The sequence below is a fragment of the Phalacrocorax aristotelis genome, chromosome 25 (assembly GCF_949628215.1).
Source record: "Phalacrocorax aristotelis chromosome 25, bGulAri2.1, whole genome shotgun sequence".
NCBI classification, from domain to species: Eukaryota; Metazoa; Chordata; class Aves; order Suliformes; family Phalacrocoracidae; genus Phalacrocorax; species Phalacrocorax aristotelis.
In genome coordinates, this window is record NC_134300.1 from 3,247,625 (window position 1) to 3,265,301 (window position 17,677).

At 62.5% G+C, this 17,677-nt stretch overlaps 3 protein-coding genes across 14 annotated transcripts in view; all 3 read right to left on the minus strand.

The window, feature by feature from the left end:
* PI4KB (phosphatidylinositol 4-kinase beta) overlaps positions 1-4,583 on the minus strand; it is a 29,450-nt gene extending 24,867 nt beyond the window's left edge. For 2 of the 11 annotated variants that reach the window (XM_075074914.1, XM_075074910.1), the window contains exons 1-2: positions 4,441-4,583; positions 3,928-4,052 (exon numbers count right to left, since the gene is read on the minus strand). Coding sequence is in view for 4 of the 11 variants with exons in the window: in XM_075074904.1 (XP_074931005.1) it covers positions 404-468 (65 nt within the window). In the remaining 7 variants the exon portion in view is untranslated. Of the gene's footprint in view, positions 1-219; positions 296-403; positions 495-3,927; positions 4,059-4,440 lie in introns of those variants that run through there. The other 9 variants (XM_075074911.1, XM_075074915.1, XM_075074912.1 and 6 more) reach the window with 9 other exon arrangements.
* Positions 4,584-5,029: 446 nt separating this feature from the next.
* RFX5 (regulatory factor X5) lies at positions 5,030-10,356 on the minus strand. Of its 2 annotated transcripts, none has more exons than XM_075074918.1 (10): positions 10,187-10,356; positions 9,276-9,406; positions 8,600-8,633; positions 8,092-8,174; positions 7,791-7,916; positions 7,439-7,558; positions 6,963-7,041; positions 6,485-6,683; positions 6,199-6,296; positions 5,030-6,067 (listed from the first exon to the last, which is right to left on the minus strand). In XM_075074918.1, exons 2-10 carry the CDS (start codon positions 9,392-9,394, stop codon positions 5,069-5,071), a joined length of 1,857 nt encoding a protein of 618 aa, XP_074931019.1. In that variant the 5' UTR covers positions 9,395-9,406; positions 10,187-10,356; the 3' UTR covers positions 5,030-5,068. The 2 variants fall into 2 exon arrangements, with proteins under 2 accessions (XP_074931019.1, XP_074931018.1); XM_075074917.1 differs by having other exon boundaries at positions 6,485-6,686.
* A 1,081-nt stretch (positions 10,357-11,437) lies between these two features.
* On the minus strand, positions 11,438-16,962 carry LOC142048187 (methanethiol oxidase-like). Its single transcript, XM_075074830.1, has 12 exons — positions 16,892-16,962; positions 16,531-16,601; positions 15,692-15,804; positions 15,178-15,363; positions 14,436-14,556; positions 14,032-14,214; positions 13,276-13,454; positions 12,586-12,664; positions 12,364-12,485; positions 12,162-12,254; positions 11,776-11,894; positions 11,438-11,613 (listed from the first exon to the last, which is right to left on the minus strand). The coding sequence occupies exons 1-12, from the start codon at positions 16,960-16,962 to the stop codon at positions 11,451-11,453; spliced, it is 1,500 nt and encodes a 499-aa protein (XP_074930931.1). The 3' UTR covers positions 11,438-11,450.
* Between the last annotated feature and the right edge of the window lie 715 nt (positions 16,963-17,677).

A 17,677-nucleotide genomic window follows, 5' to 3' on the forward strand; every position in this document is an offset into this window, starting at 1 on the left:
GCCCCGTGTGCCGGCTCGGCACCAGCGAGGACGCAGCCGACCAGAGCTCGCGACTGCTGAGCGGGTTAAACTTGGATTAAGGAGCTGCACAAGATAAATCCACCCACGGGCCTGCAGGGTTACCTCTGCACTGCAGGCACGGCTTTGAAATCAGTGCACTGCTTCTTTATTATTATTATTATTATTATTAATTTGCTCTTCAGCCCCCCCAACACTTACACAGCCGCCTTCTTCGGTGACATCCCGGCAACAGGGCCGTTCGGAGCCTGCCAAGGACACGTCTCCACTCCTAGCGCTCCCTAAAATCCCAGCGAGGGAATTCACTCCCCGCCTCCCGCACCCCTCCGCATTTTTCCGTGATTCACATCACCATTTGTTAAACATATCACAACGTACTATTTACCTCTCGAGGCTCAGCATAACTCCCCTATTCCAAATCGCTGGTCTCAACAGGGATAAAAACCCCATCAGCTGCACATAATGAAGCAATCCAGTCTGGAAAACAGGCTGAGCTGAATTCATGTGGTTCATCCTCCACCCACAGCCCTAACGGGCCAAGTTTCTCTCTGGTGGAACGGCCCTGAAGTTGGTGATTAAATATGAAATAAAGGGAAGCCCCTATTAGCACAGAAACTACCGATGGAGCAGCCGCGTGTCGGTGCAGCGATTCGAGAGCACGGTTCCTTCAGGAAGGGACAAAAGCAGAGGGAGAACTACGGAACAGAGCTGCGGCTTTACAGGAGAAAAAAAGAAAAGTCTCGCTCCTGCCTGACTTGAATAAGAAATATTAGCCCTGGCAAACAACCAGGGGGACAGGATGAAGCCTCACCAGGACATCTGGTCTCTATTACGCTGCATTACTTTTTGTTTTGCTCAGCACTGACGGCCTTCGACATCTTGCTGTGCCTTCGGGAAGGCCACAGGAGTTGGGATGGGGGCAGAAAACATTGCAGCAGGGCTGGAGGAGGACGTACAGTCAGTGCCCCTCGCTGCGCTAAGGGGAGAGCCCCTGCTCCTCGGAGGGCCCCTCCGGACCTGCTGCAAACAGAGCAACTCAGTGCAGCTTATTAGGTGGTAGCTTAGAGGTTGGGGAAACTGAGGCACGAAGGGACCGTGAGTGGCCCAGCTTGCGTGGGGGAGATGGGCAGCATCCTGCAAGCACCACCGAAGCGAGGACAAATAATCCTTCCTGGGGGACGCTGTGCCCTCATTCAAATCTGAAATCTCCATCCAGGAGGGACCCAGCACCAACAGAGATGGGCTCCCACCTGGTTTTCACACTTGGCTGAAGCAGACTGAGCCTCTGCACAGCACACAAGTCTCACTCTGCTTCAAAAAAACCAAAAGGCCAGGTTCCAGACATCCCCCGAGGGCAAACTCTGCCTGTAAACCTACCCTGCTGCACAAGGGCACTGCTGAGGGACTTCTCTCCCACGGAGCAGCACCGCTTCCCTCTCAAAGGATGGACACCACGGAGCAAATAGAGGGAAAGCAAAGAAGGTGGGTTTTCAGGGAAAAGGACAACGGGAGGCCCGGAGCCAGAGACTGAGCGATCGCTGGCACCACAGGCAGGACGGCCTCCTCCATCCAGTGCAACGGCCCCGTGTCAGGCCTCGGGATGGGGCAGCCTCTGAGAGCCCTTCCTTGGGACACAGGACAAGCGCAGGACAAGCACAGCTCCTCTCAGCTGAGCTGGTGCCTCAAACCCGTATGTCAAAGCCCCAGCACACCAGACCGGCGGTTTCCTTAACAAAACAGCAGGTTATGAGCAAATGCTCTGCTGGAAGAAACACCATCAGCTTAAACACTGCCGCGGGCAGCCCGAGCTTGGTCACAGCTTAGCTCCACACCGCGGGGCTCCTAAAACCCATCCCAGACCCCAGCCCAGCAGCGGGGCTCACGGGCTCGGAGACAGCACGGCACCGCTTGGCTCCTCCAGTGGGACCGGCCGCAGGAGGCTCTGCTCTGGGTCAGCCTCGCCGGGACGCTCCCACTGGAAGGGCTCCGCACCCTGCTGCCAAGTTGTGTTCAGCCAAGCCTGTGTGTCCAAAACAGCAATAACCCTGGGGCTCGCACAAGCGGAGCACTGGCTCACCCCTAAATCTGGAGTAAAATAAAAGCCACGCGGCGAGAAACGCAGCAGATAAATGACAAACCACACAACTCCCAACGCTCCTCTCGCCTCTGTAAGGGAGAGATGTCTCTAACTCCCTACTCCGAACGTTCATCCACATCAAACTATTTATAATTTGCCTTTGTGGCATCTTTCCTAGGAAGTCGTTCCACCTCCCCTGCTGCGGACTGACGGTTCCTGGGCTGCGGAGGGGACCGAGGCGCAGGGAAGAGGGAAAGCCACAGCCTCCCAGCCCCAGAACCGCACCGCCAGCACTTCCTTCATTCCTTCCTCCTCCGCAAATGATACAGCCCTACAGGAAGGGGTTAAATCCAGAGACCTACGTAAAAATTAACTTCCTCATTTAAAAAAAAAAATTGTGAGAGCGCTAAAACCTCTCTCACCTCTGAGAAGTGGAAAAGGCGGCTGCTGCTGCTGCAACAGGCGTCACTTCAGCGGGGAAGCCCTTTGCAGACCCACTCCACACATACCACAGCGGCGGCTCATCCGACACGTTACTCACACAAACACATCCAACCTTTTGTCCTCTTCCATCGCAGTCACACCTCGCACCTCTCCACCCCTGACGAGCATTAATTACAGTCCCCGAGCAGGCGAGGACAAACCCTTCCATCCCAGCGACCTGTTTCAAGCACACCAAACCCTCAAGCAAGCCGCGCTGGCACGGCCACCCTGGGAAGTTTCCTCCTCCCAGTGATCACAAGGTACTTTGCGCCTGAACATTCCCACACTCGTTTATATATGTAAATTCGCTATTTCAGGTTCCTGCTGTTACCCACAGTCACGTCTGAGCCTTTATCTAAAGCGTGACTTGAAACAAGCTGCTTGTCTAGATGAGACTTAAAATGGAAGGAGAAAAGGCAGGAGGCCACATCCCCGGCTCCGACTCCAGGAGCAGCTCTTCTGCTGCCGGTCGGAGCAGGGTCCCTGCTCTGCGTGATGACAAATCAGCCGCGATTTCAGGAGCGCACGACCGCGACACAGACTAAGTCCCATTCAGATTGCCGAGCAAGGAGTCAGGCTATCATCTCTGCCGGGCAGAGACGGCAGGTCGTGCCCCAGGCCTGGGGCTGACTCTGCAGGCGCAGAGCCCTCGGCATCCGCACGAGTCGAGCGCGGCCTCCGACACGGCGGCCGGTTCGCACAGGGAGCGACCAAGTCCCCGAGGGGAGTTCAAAACCTTGAGGTGCTGAAAAGCCCCTGCTCTTCCAGCCGGCGCTGAGCGCGGGACGGCAGCAGCACTGGGCCAAAGAGCTGGAAACCAGCGTTTCCACCCAGCTACTTCCCCACGCCGCTTCTCAAAGTCTCACCACTTGCTGAAGTGGGGTACAGCAAAGGGAATGATTAAATATTATTTATCATGCCTAAAGTTACTATCGACTTGAAGCAGAAGTTTCAGGGGGGAAAACCAGCATCGACAGATTACGAACCCACGGCAAACGCGCATCCCGAGGAGCCGCTGCTCGGCAGCCCACCGACCGGGCGCATTACATAACCTCCGGTCTTTAAGTAGATATTTTAAGCAATTACAAAGCGCGAGGGGCACCAGATGGCTCCGGGGGGAGGTTGGCAAAGCCTAGTCAGAAATCACAGGCTAACGGCAAGGAGAAAATCAGCTGAAAAAGTCTCTTAACGGGTCCTTGCGACACTCGTGCCGCCGGCCTACGCCGCATCCCCCAGCGCCGGAGCGGTTGCGTCCTCCCCGCCGGCGCAGCGGGGTTCAGGGAGGGCGGCTGGCGGGGGTTACGGCCTGCGTCCCCTGGGAGGAGGAGGATGAGGGCAAGCGGCGGTACCTGGCGCAATCCCGTCCCGCACGGCCGCGGCTCCGGTCCGGGGCGCCGACACACGGGGCAGCGCAGGCGGCTCATCCTGGGCAGCGGCTCCGCGGGGCTCCGGGGACGGTCGGCTGCGGCTGCTGCTGCTGCTGCGGGAGGGGGGAGGAGGAGGAGGAAAGAAAAAAGGAAGGGGAAAAGATGATTTTTCCTGCGCGACGAGGCGGTGCCGGCCCGCAGAGCCCCGGCCGGTGCTGGGGAGCCCGGGGGAGGCGGCGGAGGCTCCGGCCCGGCCCAGGAGACAGCGGCGGTGGCTGCCCGGGGAAGGGGCCCGGACCGGGGCCGGTGACTGACCTCCCGGCGCGGACCCAACACCACACCCGGGAGCTCCGGCAGCCGCTTCCCCCGCGGTGCGGGGGCCGCCGCGGCCCGGGCCGGGGGGCCCGGGGAAGCCGCGGGGGCCCGGGGAAGGCGACGGAGGGCCCGGTGCCTGGCGGTGCGGGGGCTCGCGGGGGCTCCCGGCGCGGCGCTCACCTGCGCGGGGCGGAGCGGACCGGGGCGGCGGAGCGGAGCGGGCGGCGGGGGAGGCGCAGGCCCGGGCGGCCCGGGCTGCCCGCCGCGCCGCCTGACGGGGCTGAGGGGCCGGGAGGGCCCGGCGCCCGCCAGCGCCCCCTGCCGGCCCGGCGGCACCCGCGCGGCAAGGGGCGTGGCGCGGGCTGCCGGAGGCGGGACCTGCGGCGGAGGGGGCGTGGCCCCGGCCACGGGGTGCGTGGGCGAAACCCGGCATTTTTATCTTAAAAATCCCCTCTACGGTCACAGCCGCCCCCGCGGGCGGCGCAGGGCGGGAGCGGGGATCCCCGGCGGGGACACTGAGCGTCCCGTCCCTGCCTCCCGCCCCCCCAGGCCCGTGTCTACGTGTGTCTCCGGCCCGGTATCCCCGCGCCCCCCCCCGCCCAGCCCCACCTGCGGCTTCACCCACCCCAAACCGGGGCTGGGCTGACCCACGGCACTGGTGTGTCGTGTGTGTCCCCTCCACGTGCTGCCCCACACCAGCCCCTCCCCACGCAGGGCAGCCGGAGCCCCAGCGCTGCCCCCGAACCGCTACACACAGGACAGACAGATGGAGTGTCCTCGGTTTTTAATGTTGGGGCAGAGGCAGCCCCTAAGTGCCAGGGTGGGCGCAGAGACCTGCTCGCCCTGGCGAGCCCCCCCGGGACGGGGGCACACAGGGGGACGCGTCCAAGTGCTGGGAGGGGGCAGCAGCAGGCCCACTCCCTGCCTGCATCTGTCCATGGCTCTGGGAGGGGGAGCCCCCCTCGTCCTGGGGGGCGCAGGAGCTCCCCGCAGCGCTGGCATCACCCAGGGGTGTCCTGGCCTCGCCTGGGCTCTGTTGTGTGGCCACCCCCTCCTCCTCTGGTGCCAGCTCGCTGCTGTCGGCCACCTTGCTGCTGGTCCTGCCGTCCTGGATGACGCTGACCTGGGCGTGCAGGGACCCCCCGGCTGGGCTGACCCCGAAGGGGCCAGTGGCACTGCCACTGCCGGACGAGCCACCACCATCGGTGCCCACGGCCGCCCCACCGTGAAGCTCAGCCGGCTCCCCCGGGGACGCCACGGCCCCTTCCTCCGGCCTCTTCCGCGGCCGCCCGCGTCTCCGCTTCTGCGGGGTGACGTCGCTGGCCAGCTCTGGGGGACGCTTGGTGGCCTTGGGGCGCTGCGAGTCCTGGGGGCCGGGACCCTCGCCCGCGCTCCGGGGGTTCGCGGGGCTCTCGGCCGGGGGGACGCCCACGCCGGGCAGCAGCACGTTGAGGACGGGGACGGCGGCTTGCTGGCTCAGCAGCCTCGCCGCCCCGTTGGCCCCCGGGGCCAGCCCCAGGGGCAGGGAGGGGGACGCCGTGCCCACCGGCAGCGGCAGGGCCACCTTGACCGTGCCCCCCAGGGGGGCAGCTGTGATTTTGGGTGCCAGGACGGGAGGGGAGGAGCGGACGGCCGAGGCACCAGGCGCCGCTGGTCGCTCTCCCGGGGGGATGCGGGGCAGGAGCAGCGGCAAGCGGGCGACCAGGGCGTTCACCTGGGGGCTGCTGGCTGTCTTGGGGGGCTCTGAGGGCTTCTTCTTCTCAGGCCGCAGCGGAACAGAGGGCTTGGGGCCACTCTCCTTCTTGGTCTGCGTGCAGAGAGAGGTGTTGGTGGGGAACACATCGTGGTGGAGCCAGGCTGCTTCCCGAGTGTGCTCCCCCATGTTGAGTGGGGGACCTGGGGGTCCTGGCCCCCCACCCAGCTCCGGCGGGGTCTCACCTGCCCCTGGCTCCTGTCGCTGCTCTCGGAGGTGTCCAGGCTGTTCTTCTTGGCCGTCGAGGGGGTCCGACTTTCAGGGTGGATCTTCTCCACGCTCTCTGTGGGTGCACGGAAGGTGATGAAGGGGGGACGAGTCCCTGGCACCTCTGCACTCACCCACCCCGCAGGCAGCTGGAGGGGGACGCTGCATCCCGGGGGGGACCCCATCTCCCAAACCCTCTGTGCCCCTTTTGGGGGTCCGAGTGAGCCCAGCAGGGGTGAGCGGCCAGGGCTCCACCGCACCCACCTGAGACCACCATGGCCATGACCAGGTCGGCACGGGCCGAGCGGGAGCTGATGATGTGCTGCTGGATGAGGAACTGGGCCACCTCCACTATGTTGTTGAAGGAGCGTTTGAGGATCTTCTCAGCCCAGTCGCAGGTCAGGGCGCAGGCCGCCTCCATCACCTCGCTGTTGTAGGACTGTACCAGGTCCGTCAGCTCCGCCTGCTGCCAGAGGGATGAGCCGTGAGCCCCCACTGCACCGGACCGGACGCCCCGGGCATGAACAGGGCCTGATCCTGACACCCTGGCCAGTCACAAGCCTGCACGGGCAGGCAGGGCCTCGTCCACCCTTGGGGAGGCTCATGGGACAGAGCAGAGCCTGCTCGCAGAGAGGGCATCCCTCCACCCCTGCCTTCGTTCCATCTAACGAGCGAGAAGGCTCGTTACCCTGCCAAAGCAGGGCTGGCGAAACCCAAGCCACGGAGGCAGCAGAGGACTTACAGTCTCTGTCACTTTGAGGTCCAGGCTGGGCAGGGGAGGCAGGCTGACCACCGTCTTCCTCCGGATCCCGCTGTAGCAGTATGTTTGGCAGGGTTAAGGTGTTTCGCCATCAGATGAACGCAGCCGTGACAGGTCACAACTCAAAGGGATGCGTCTGCGGGGCTCGTGATGGGCTTGTCCGAGGGTGTGATGGCAGCTGGCCCTGCGCCGAGCCGGGCTGTCCCCTCCTTGGTGTGCCCCTGCCCGCCATGAGCTCCCCCCAGGCCACCTTGAGCATATGGCAAAGACAGGGCAACTCCCAGCCCCTCTCAACCAAGCTGAATCTTCAGGAGCCAAAACCCCAGGAACCAGACCCTCTCAGAAGCTACAAAATACCATCTTGTGCACATATAAATAGGAAAAACTGGGGAAGCTGCTGTAGCCACCAGTCCAGCCAGCTCCCCGGGCTTCCCTGGCCAGACGGGCACACGGAAGGATATTTCGACTGTCCTCGGCCTCCCAGCCTTCGGGCTTTGATGTTTGGGAAGATCTCCCGGATGATCTTGCCGAAATTGGCGGTGCTCAGAGGGCGACAGCAGAGGTTATCGCAGTATCGCCTGCCGGGGAGAGCTGAAGGTTAAAGCCGTCGAGCCCTTCTCGCTGCCCTCCGGGTGCCCCCGTTCTCCCCGCTGACATGGCTCACTTCAAGAGCCCAAGGTTGGGCAGGGCCATTCCCAAAACACCCCAGGCGCTCGCTGCCCTCCGAACCGACCTCCCGGACGGGCTCCGCTGGACAAGCCCAGCCCCGGGGAGTGAGGCTCCTCGTACCAGGCCGGCCCCTGCGCTCACTTGTAGGCATCGTAGACGTCCTGCTTGGGCAGGCAGGTGTCCGTGTGCTCTTCCAGGTGGTTCCGGATCCAGTTGCACGCGTGCATGTACTCGGCTGTGCTCAGCGAGCTCAGGTCCAGGCTGCTGCTGCTCCCATGGGAGCCCGAGACAAACGCGTAATTAGGGGAGAAGCTGCACAAGCAGGACAGGAGAAGGCAGAGCCGGGGCAATCTCCTCCTGGCCTCTTGCCATCTGTCCCCGCACCACCATCCCGGCAGCCCCGGCTCTCCCAGGCACGGCCCCGGCCCGCTCCAGCACCCACCTCTTCTCCCCCAGGCTCGGCCCCGATGGCAGCTGGAGGTAGAGGTAGAGCTTGTCGTTGTCTGAAAACTTCTGGACATCTTGCTACGGTCAAAGGGTCCGAGGGAGGGGGATAACGGACCAGAGACAAAGAAAGGTTAAGGATCCAAAATAAGGAAGAGCTGGTGCAGGCAGCGCTCTCGTTACCCTCTTATGGCAGTAACCGATGGGGCACTGAAACCAGGGCGGCTTTGCCAGCGTGAGCATCGCCTGGGCCGAGGGAACTGGGTAAATGAAGTCACAGGAACTGCCCCTCCAGGGGACTGGAAAGGGCTGCCTCACCCAGGGCTGGGGGAGTGGGTCCCACCCCCGCGGGCAGGGTCACGAGGGGTTCCTCGGGGCTAGTCCCCGCAGCCAGATCCCGACCCAACGGGAAACGGGATCAGGCAAAAGCCAGGGTTTGGTTTAGGAGAGAGGTGGAGACGCGTTGTTCCCGCACCCTCAGCACAACGTGCCGTGGAGGCACTCACCAGGATGGAGTCGACTTTGTTCTGCACGGATTTGCTGTGGGGGTCAGAGACAAAGGGCGTTAGCGCAGCATGGGGCGACGACGCAGCGCCCCTCAACCCACCCAGCCCTCTGCCGCTGCCCGGGGCTCTGAGGACAGTGCTGGCCCCCGGCCCCTCCAGACCCTACACGCGCACCCCAGCGTGAGCAGCAATGCCAACATGGGGACGCCGGAGCACCAAGAACCAAAGGCTGCCTGTGCCCACGGGCCAGCGCCGCCCATTCTCCCCATGCTCCGCGTTTCCCTGTGCGCTCACAACCCCGCTCCAGGGCTGCGTGCTCCACCCCTAACCCCAGGGAGGGCAGAGCAGGCGTAAAACCACATCCCATGGGGTCGTGGCAGACCAATCTGCTACCGTGAATCCCTGAACTGATTCTGCACCCAAATCAGGCAGCAAGCTGCCGGCAGCGCGGTGCAGGGCTGCGTCCTGCGTACAGGGCCTAGCACGGGACGGAGCAGGGCACGCCTGAGGCCACGCCGCTCTGCAGCGCCAGCCCCAGAAGCTGCAAGGCACCGCAACGCTTCTCCCTTTGGTCCCTGGGGCTGCAAATTGATCAGCCATGTTACATTAGCCAACACTTGGTAACGTTCAGGTTAACTGGAAGAGCTGCCCGGGGAAAAGCGAGCGCTGCTCTTACGAGATGGTGCTCTTCAGCTCCTGCAGCAGCGTGCTCGACTCAGTCGTGCTGCCCCGGGAGCTGCTGGGTGACAAACTTCCCTTTCTGGCAGCTCGGACGCTCAGCTCTTTGTCAGCCATGACATTTGGTTCCTGTTGAGAGGCAAAAACCAAAAACTCAATTAAAAAAAAATAAATAAAAGGGGGAAGAAAAACCCTTCTGGCCTGTAAAGCACCCTCCCGGGCACCGGGGGGGCTGGCTCTGGCCGCCCGCCCCAGGCTGGGCGCGGGGAGGGACGCAGGGCACACTGGGGTGGCCGAGGGACCTGGCGCAGCCCAAAACTCGCCCGCCCTCAGCCCCCCTCCATCCCAGCCCGAAGACGAGCCCCAGCTCCGCGGGCTGAGCTCCATCAGCGCAGCGGGCGAGGGGAGGGCTGGGACGGCAGCGGGGCACAAGCCACCAGCGGGCACCGAAACAGCCCCGGTGGTCCCGGGGGGTGGGGGGGCGTCTGCGGCCGCAGAGACTGAGAGCGGTTCCTGGCAGGGGACGGGGATGCCGGGGGATGCCGGGGGGCACCGGGGAGCGGCGCTGGCCCAGCGCGCCCGGGAGGGGATGAGAAGGGCAGGTTCCCACAGGCCCGGTGTGCCCCGGGCTGGGGATGCTGAGGGGGACCGTGACAGTGCCATGGGTCCTGGGTGGCGAGCCCCTAGGGGCGCGGGGACGGGGTGATGAGGGCAGGAGCGCAGGTCCCCAGGGGTGTGGGGACATGGGGCAGCAGGAGGGCAGGGGTCCCCGGGCCCCCCGGGGGCAGCAGGAGGGCAGGCTGCCGGGCGAGAGGAGAACGGCAGCCCGGTGGCAGCGCAGCCCCCGCCGGGGTCGCGTCGCGTCGCGTCGCGTCGCACCGGACCGGACCCCCCCCGACCCGCACCCACCTGCGGGCGGCTGCAGCCGGGGCCCGGCCCACCTCATGCCGCGCTGGGTCGCGCCGGTTCGGGCCGGTTCGGGCCGGTCCCCGCCACGTGCCGCTGCCCCGCGCGCAACAGGAACCGAAAGCGCTGCGCCCCTCCGGGACGCGCCCCTGCGCCCCCCCGGCCGCTTTTTTGTGATTGGCTGCGGCGCCGCCGGCCCGCCCGGATACTGCGCGCTGCTTTAATGCGATTGGCTGTTCTGGCTTTCCTACCCGGATACAAGCGGGGCGAGCCTCCTGAGTGGCCGCGCGAGAGCTGAAGTCAGCCTAGTAACCGTCTTCTGATTGGTTGGGCTGGAGGAGGAAGCGCGAGTGTAAACGAGCCTGTGCGCGTGCAGTGCATGCGCGTGCGTGCAACGTCTGGGCGGGCATTGCGCGTTCAGTGCGCGCGTATTGCGCGTGCATTGCGCGTGCATTGTGCGTGCGCAACGCGCAGTGCATGCGTGCAACGAGTGTGCAATGTGTCCGCATGCACTGTTCGTTCGGTGCGTGCGCAACGCCCATGCAACATGTGCGCGTGCACTGTGCCTTCAGTGTGCACGCAGCATGTGCAGCACGCGTGCAACGTGCACATGTGTGTAGTGCATGGGCACGAAGTATGCACAGTGCGCGTGCGTGTGCGATGCGTGCGTGTGTGCACCGTGTGTGCACGCAGTCCATCTGTGCAATGCATTTATGGGTGCAGTGGGTGTCCGCGCAGGCCGTGTGCAGCATGTGTGTGTAAGCGTGCATGGCACGTGTGTGTATGCGGTATGGGTGTGCACGCAACGCGTGCGTGTGCTGAGCGTTGCGCATGCAGCGTGTGCGTGCAATGCATGTGTGCAGTGTGTGTGCAGCCTGTGTTTACAGAAGCGGTGTCCGTGCAAGCCAGAGGCTCCCACTCCCCACGTACAAACCAGGTTTGGTTTTTCAGGAGAAAACACTCCCAGTGCCAAGCCAGGGGGCACGAGGGGCACATTAGGAAAATCCCGTTTGTGAGGGAGAGGTTCGCAGTGTCGTGTCCCTGGTTTGGTCACGCATTTGTTTTGTGGCTCCTGAAAACAGTTTAAAACCAAGATTCGAGGCGAGGGGAGCTGCTGCTGCGCGGGGGGATGGCAACCTCTCCATTTTATTTAAGCAAGCACGGGGTGCACGGGTCACCGGCGTTTTGCTGAGCTTGTGAAACTCCCAAAGCCATCGTGCACCCAGAGTTTGGGGTGTGCAGAGGCTTCGGGGGCAGCAGAGGGCGGCTAGACCCAAATATCGGAGGTGCAGTCCCCGCCGGGGTAGCGGATCTCGTGCGCCAGGCAGGGCCCGCCGGGCTCCTTCCCAAAATCCACCAGGAAGCTCCCGTTGACCGTCAGGCCGCCCTGCTCCGTGTCCACGTCCAGCTGCAGCATGACGGAGCCGTCTCTGCGGAGGGGCGAGCGTGGGGAGGCTGGGAGGGAGCCGGGCGCCCACCACCACCCCATGGAGGGACCCACTCTGCCTCCCAGGAGCTGCAAATTCGGTCCCCGAGCTGCGGGTGCTGCCTCGTGCTCCTACAATCGTCCTCGATTATCAAAGCTCCCTTACCTGACGAGGTCGGGGTAGAACTGCCGGTCCCAGGCGCTGTAGAGGGACGTGGTGACGTACAGCCTCTTCCCATCCAAGCTGAGCTGGATCATCTGGGGTCCCCCCGACACCCTCTTCCCCTGGGAGTGGACGGACAGCAGACGTGCTGCTGGAGGGTCCTGGGCCGGGGGACGCCTCCGCCTCCCCCACACCGGTGGTGCGGCCACCACCTCCATCCCGTGGGATGCGGCGGAGCAAGGAACGCGCCCCAGCCTTGCCACCACCGCCCGGCATGCTCCGTGGCAGAGCCGTCGCCATGCCCCCGCCGGCATCGCTCAAGGCAGAGGTGGGACCGAGCAGACGGCGGGGGCGATGCTGGGGGATTTTGGGGGGACGGCCGAGCTCACCTTGATGAAAAACGGGTCTGGCTGGCCCTGCAGCTCTTCGTCCCTGCACACCGTCACGGGCCCTCCCTTGGTGATGCTGCCACCCACAAAGACCTGCAAGAGACCAAAGGTCTGGGGGGCCGAGGCAGCGAGGATGGGGCCGATCCCAGCTGTCCCCAAGAGAGGAGAAGCATCGGGCTGCGACCGCGAGCTGCTGCCTCACCTGTCCCACCAGCTTGGGCTTGCGGGTGTCGGAGATGTCGTACTGGCGGATGTCTCCGTGCAGCCAGTTGCTGAAGTACAAGAACCTGTCGTCCAGCGAGATGAGGATGTCGGTGATGAAGCCTTGGGGAGGGTACAACAGAGCTGCACACACAGGCGGCAGCACCGGCAGCGCCCGGGGGAGCCGGGGAGCCCCTCGGCACCCATATGGGGATGCACTGACCTGGCATGTCCGGGAGGAGCCATCCCTCCACTTTCTTGCTGGGGATTTGGATCACCTTCTCGGCCGCCCAGTCTCCTTGCTGCAGGAGGTGCGGGACAGAGCACGGCCCCGGGGGGCTCAGCACTCGCGGCAGAGGCAGGATCAGACCCGTTGCTGGGGCAGATGCTGCGTGCACGCGTCCCCCACCTCGAGCCCCTAGGGCTGAGCTTCAGCTACTTCGCCAGCCATCTCTGGCTCCGCAGAGCCATGGGGACGATGGGCTCTGGGACCTGAGAAGGGGCTTTGGGGGCCAAAAACTTGTCTAATTATCTGGCTAGATTAGCTGGTTTGGTGAAAGGTGTTCTCTGTCCTCACCCAGTTCATCATGCACAACAGACACCAAGAAGCTTGGGCTGTTGTAAATCCACAACAAAGGTATAAATAAACCTCCTTTAAATTAAATCATTTTGGCCTAAACTGCTGCCAGTCAGAACAAGTCCTCTGGTGAGATTACCCCGAGCCAGCTCATGTCCTGGGTGCGGAGAGGCGGTTGCACGGCACGGGGAGGCGGGTGCGTGCATCGGCAGGGCGCGGAGTCGGGCTGGGGGGGCGGCGGGGGGACGCGGGAATCGGGGCGCTGCGCGGAGTCGTGCAGCTCGGTCAGCCAAGGGGCAGCAGCCCTTTTCCAGCCAACGCCGCGGGAGCGCCTACCTCAGTCTTGTAGAAGCGGTGGATGGCACTGCTGATGGTGCAGCCCACGTAGCCTTCGGCGGCGTCGGGGTTGTGGAGGAAGCGGATCTCCAGGGGGGCTGCGTCCTCGCCCACGTCGACGGCCTGGACATAAGTGTGAGTGGTCCAGTCCCACACGTTGAGGCGGCATCCGTAGCGCCCTGGGAGGGGGGATTGGAGGGGATGCCGCGAGGCACAGGGTCTCAAGGAGATGTGCTACGGATTCGGGTGAGCCCTCAGCCCCTTTAGCTCCCCGCAGGGGCGACCCCATGGTCTCTGCACCAGCACACGCCGGTTGCTTCGGACCTTGGTGGAAGTGGAAGGTGCCCGGCATCCAACAGCGACCGTCTCGCTAGGACAGGGCTGGGAAGGGCAGCGTAACCTCTCGGGGGGAGCTGGGCTGAGACAGGGCTTCGTCCTTCATCCCTACAGCCGAAATCCAACCCCACGCACAGCTCAACAGCAGAATTTAGGGACTGTCTTGGGTTGAACTTCTGGTGCTTGTAACTACAGTGTGTTCTCAGTAAATGGGCTGGGCTTGAATTTTTTAAATCCATGGGATCTCTAGGAATTGGTGTGAAATTCATTTTGCAAGCAAACTGTCTTGGACAAGTTTATCTACGTCCATTAGTCTGCCAGCTCTCACTAGCGACAGACAAGGGTTGAAATTTGCCTTCTTCTATCCTGAGACGCTCAGCATCTCTCTGTCCTGGAGTATTTAAACAGCAGTGCTCTCACCTTTCTTCAGGTCATTTGGGTCAAACCCATACCCCAGGAATTTTGGGATTCCCCATTCAGTGCTGATCAGGACATTATGGCGTGGCTGGTACCAGAAGTCATAACCCATTGGGGGGATCTTGTCCCCTTTCTCCCAGTTCCCCTTGATCTCGAAGGTCTCTCCGTCCAGCAGAATAAAGCCGCCTGATGCAGAAACAACACCACACCAGTAGTGAGGAAATTGCCCAGATTAACAGTTTACGTGTTACAAAACAAGCAGCAACAGACAGATCAACCCATTGCAGACCAGGCTGCTGGACGGGCTGGGAGTCGCGGACGAAGCCTCCAGGGCAGCTCTGGATACGGAGGCTGTTCCTCTTGTCCCGGCACCCTCTCCCTGGAAGACTGGGGGGGGCCTGGGGTACCTTTCCCGCTGCCAGCCGGGTCTCCCAGGGCGCTGATCATGATTTCACCGCTGCCCAGGCAGTGGGAGGTGTGGGGGTAGCCCAGGTTGCACTTCCAGAAGACGTCCTCTGAGTTGACAACCTGCCAGGAGTTCACAGGCACCGTCACGTCGCCCGTGCCAGGCTGTCCCGGGCGGGAAGGGTGTTCGCCGCTGTGCAGGTTCACAGGCCTGGTGCTACCCCGTGGTGCGGCCGGGCAGCTCCTGCCTGACCTCGAGACGGGGCTTGCCGCGCAGCCGGAGGGGCTGAGCGCGTGAGGCTGGGGCAGAGCGTGCACGGCCCTGCGTCTCCAGGCGTGCCGGCACGCGGGGCGGCCGCTGCGCTCACCCCGAGGAGCTGGCTGCAGGCCACCAGCGAGGCCCTCGCACACCCAGGCGCGGGGCAAGCTGCGGGCGGGTGCCCGGGGCTCCTTCAGACACAGGCTGCAGGCGAGACGCGGACTGTGAAGCCGACAGGCAGTGCTGCGCCTGGCACCCGGCATGCCCCGATCCCCTCCTGCATGGAGCTAGTTGGAGGACTCCGTCTTTGCACATCAGCAGAACCACCACCTTCCACAGCCTTCCCGTACCGTCACCCAGACGTCAGCACGCTGCTAAGCTCTTAGATGTTCCCCAAAGCCTCTTTGCCAAGCTGTTCCCACAGCCAGAAGCCACCATCCCACACCTTTAGCCTTTAACGTGTATCGGCACCACCTCCGAGGTACCTTGAAAAGCCTGGGGGCTCGCAGGTCGGTTCCCACATCCACCACGTAGATACGGGAGGAGATGAGGCTGGGGAGGATCAGGCGGTTCCGCTTCTTGGTGGCGTCCCCGAAGCAGCTGCTGCAGGTGTTCCACCCTGAGTGGTGCAGCTCGTCCCCCAGGTTGGGCATGGGCAGGCGGTGGATCACCTGCAAAGCCCCAGCCCTGCTCACACGGGTCTGTCCTCTGCCAAGCGCAGGACCCCCGGCAGACTGGGGAGCTCAGTGCATTGCAGACCCCACCACGGGGTCAGGACGCCTCAAGCAAGCCTCACCCTGAAGAGGGGGGCGATGGTGCACAGGGATGGGGTGTGAAGCGGATTTTACGCGCATTTCGTAAGCACAGGAAGGCGCAGTCTTGGGAAGAAGCAGACAGGCATCAGCCTTGGGTACTGAGCCAGCAGCTCTGGGGAGCGTGAAGGACAAGCACTGAGCTGTTTCCCAGGACGGTTTAGTACCGAGATAAAGCGTTTGGTACCTGGCAATAGTGCGGAGATTTGGGGTTGACATCCACAGTGGCCAGAAAGTCAGGTTTCTTCCTCCCAGTGTTCCTGTAGATGCAGGGCACATACACAATCTCCTCCCGGGGACCTTTCAGGACAGAAACTTTGTGTGAGCACCAGCAGAAACCACCTTTGACAGCATAAAAACCGTGCAGGAGTCTCTGGTCATCCTAGTTCTCCCTCCCGGGGAGCTGGTGTGTTCCCCCGTATGTATGGGGCAGTTGGATCTCCATCTCTGTGCCATACCAGAGGCACTGGCTGGGCTCCGTTTGGAGCAGGCTGCCCTGCTGGCGTTTGGGCTTATTCACATCCCTTGCCCTGGGAAGGGATTTCTGGACCTCAGAGTCCCTAAGGAAGTCACGGCTTTGGGATCACCCCCTGCCTGGAGAACATGCCAACCCTTCCCCAACACTATCAGTCACATGAATCAAACCACATTGTCTCATTTCCATCACATCTACACAGAAGAAGCCTTAAAAACACGAGAAGTGCTTGCCAGACTGAAGCGAAAGGCAGAAAGTCCCCCCAAGCCCCTGTGCAGTCCCATGGTCCTCCTGAGCAGTGAAACTCTACTGCGATGCAGTGGTGCGAGAGCTCCCTGCCTGCGAGGCGTCCCGCTGGGAGAGGGAGAAGGGCTCTGCCCTGGGGATGTCCTCGCAGCGGCGGGTCTGCCACGCTCCCTGCTCCCCAAGCAGGAGCCGCTGCCCCGGTGCACGCGCTGCTCCTGCTAGAAGTGTGAAATAGCTTTGCTCCGGGACCTGGGCACCAGCCAGCCCGCGAGCAAGGGCATTCACACACCACGGAGCCTCCTCACCACTGCCGCGGTACTCGCCCTCGGTCGTGTCAGGACGAAGTGCTGCCAAAGCGAGGGCTAGTGGGTCAGAACTGTTTGAGGAAATGCCGAGGAAGAGAGAGCGGTGGGAAACAGACACAGAGAGGGAATTCGGGACCTTTGGACTTGATCCAAACCAGGTGGTAGCTGGCTTTGCAACATGGCGCCGTTATAAACCTTTATACAGTGGTGCCTGTGCCAGTCTTGGGCTTGAGAGCAGCCGGCAAACGCCGCGGGATCCCCTCCCTGCAGCTGCAGTGGCACCAACAGTCGGGGTATGGGACACAGCCGCAGAGCTCCTACACCTCCCGCGGTATCCAAAGGACACCGAGGCGCTTCTCACCAGCGGCTCGGGAGCCCGACCTCCCAGATATCTGCATGGAAGAGCTTTTGGGCGCCAGAGTTGCTCGGCATCGCTGAAACAACCAGATAGTTCCCAAGGGAACTTGCCAGAGTAGCAGAGTCAGTGGGATTTGTGCTCTTTGCTATTAATTTAAATCACTGTCCAGCCCTGCCAGCACGCAGGGATGTTTTAAAGACTCATCTCTTCATTGTTGTTCTCTCAGTTCAAAGATGTTTCAGGAGTAGGAATCACAGATCATGAGCAAGCTCCAGAGCTTTCTAAGGTTTCAAGGATGTGTTTGCTAAGCCCTGGAGGATTAAGGGAGGGATAGCCAGAGATGATGCATCCTTCGCTCTCCTCACTTTGGAGCATTAGTGTTTCAGCAACGCAGCAAGGATTCTCAGGCAAAGCGTCCAGACATGTAAGGAAGCAGCCCGTGAGGCTGGTTTTTATACGAGGAGTTTTAGTCATGTTGTGGTCCCAGCCATCAGGAGCAGGGTGCAATGACAAATCAGCATGGTCCCCTCTCCCTCCCCAGGTTCAGCTCCGGCGGTGGTGTTGTGGAGCTATAGCAAAACAATTGCCTCTGAGAAATTTAAAAATCCCATTGGGTTTTGCACAGGGAAGCTGCAGGTGACTACTGCAGGCTACGACCCATCCCAAGCCATCGTGAAACTTAAAAAGGTTTGTTCTGACACCAAGCTGTCATTATGCAATTGATATTTGGCCTCAGGACAGGCCAGAAGTGAAACCATCGCTTCCCTAGTGCTTGCTGGGAACCTCCTT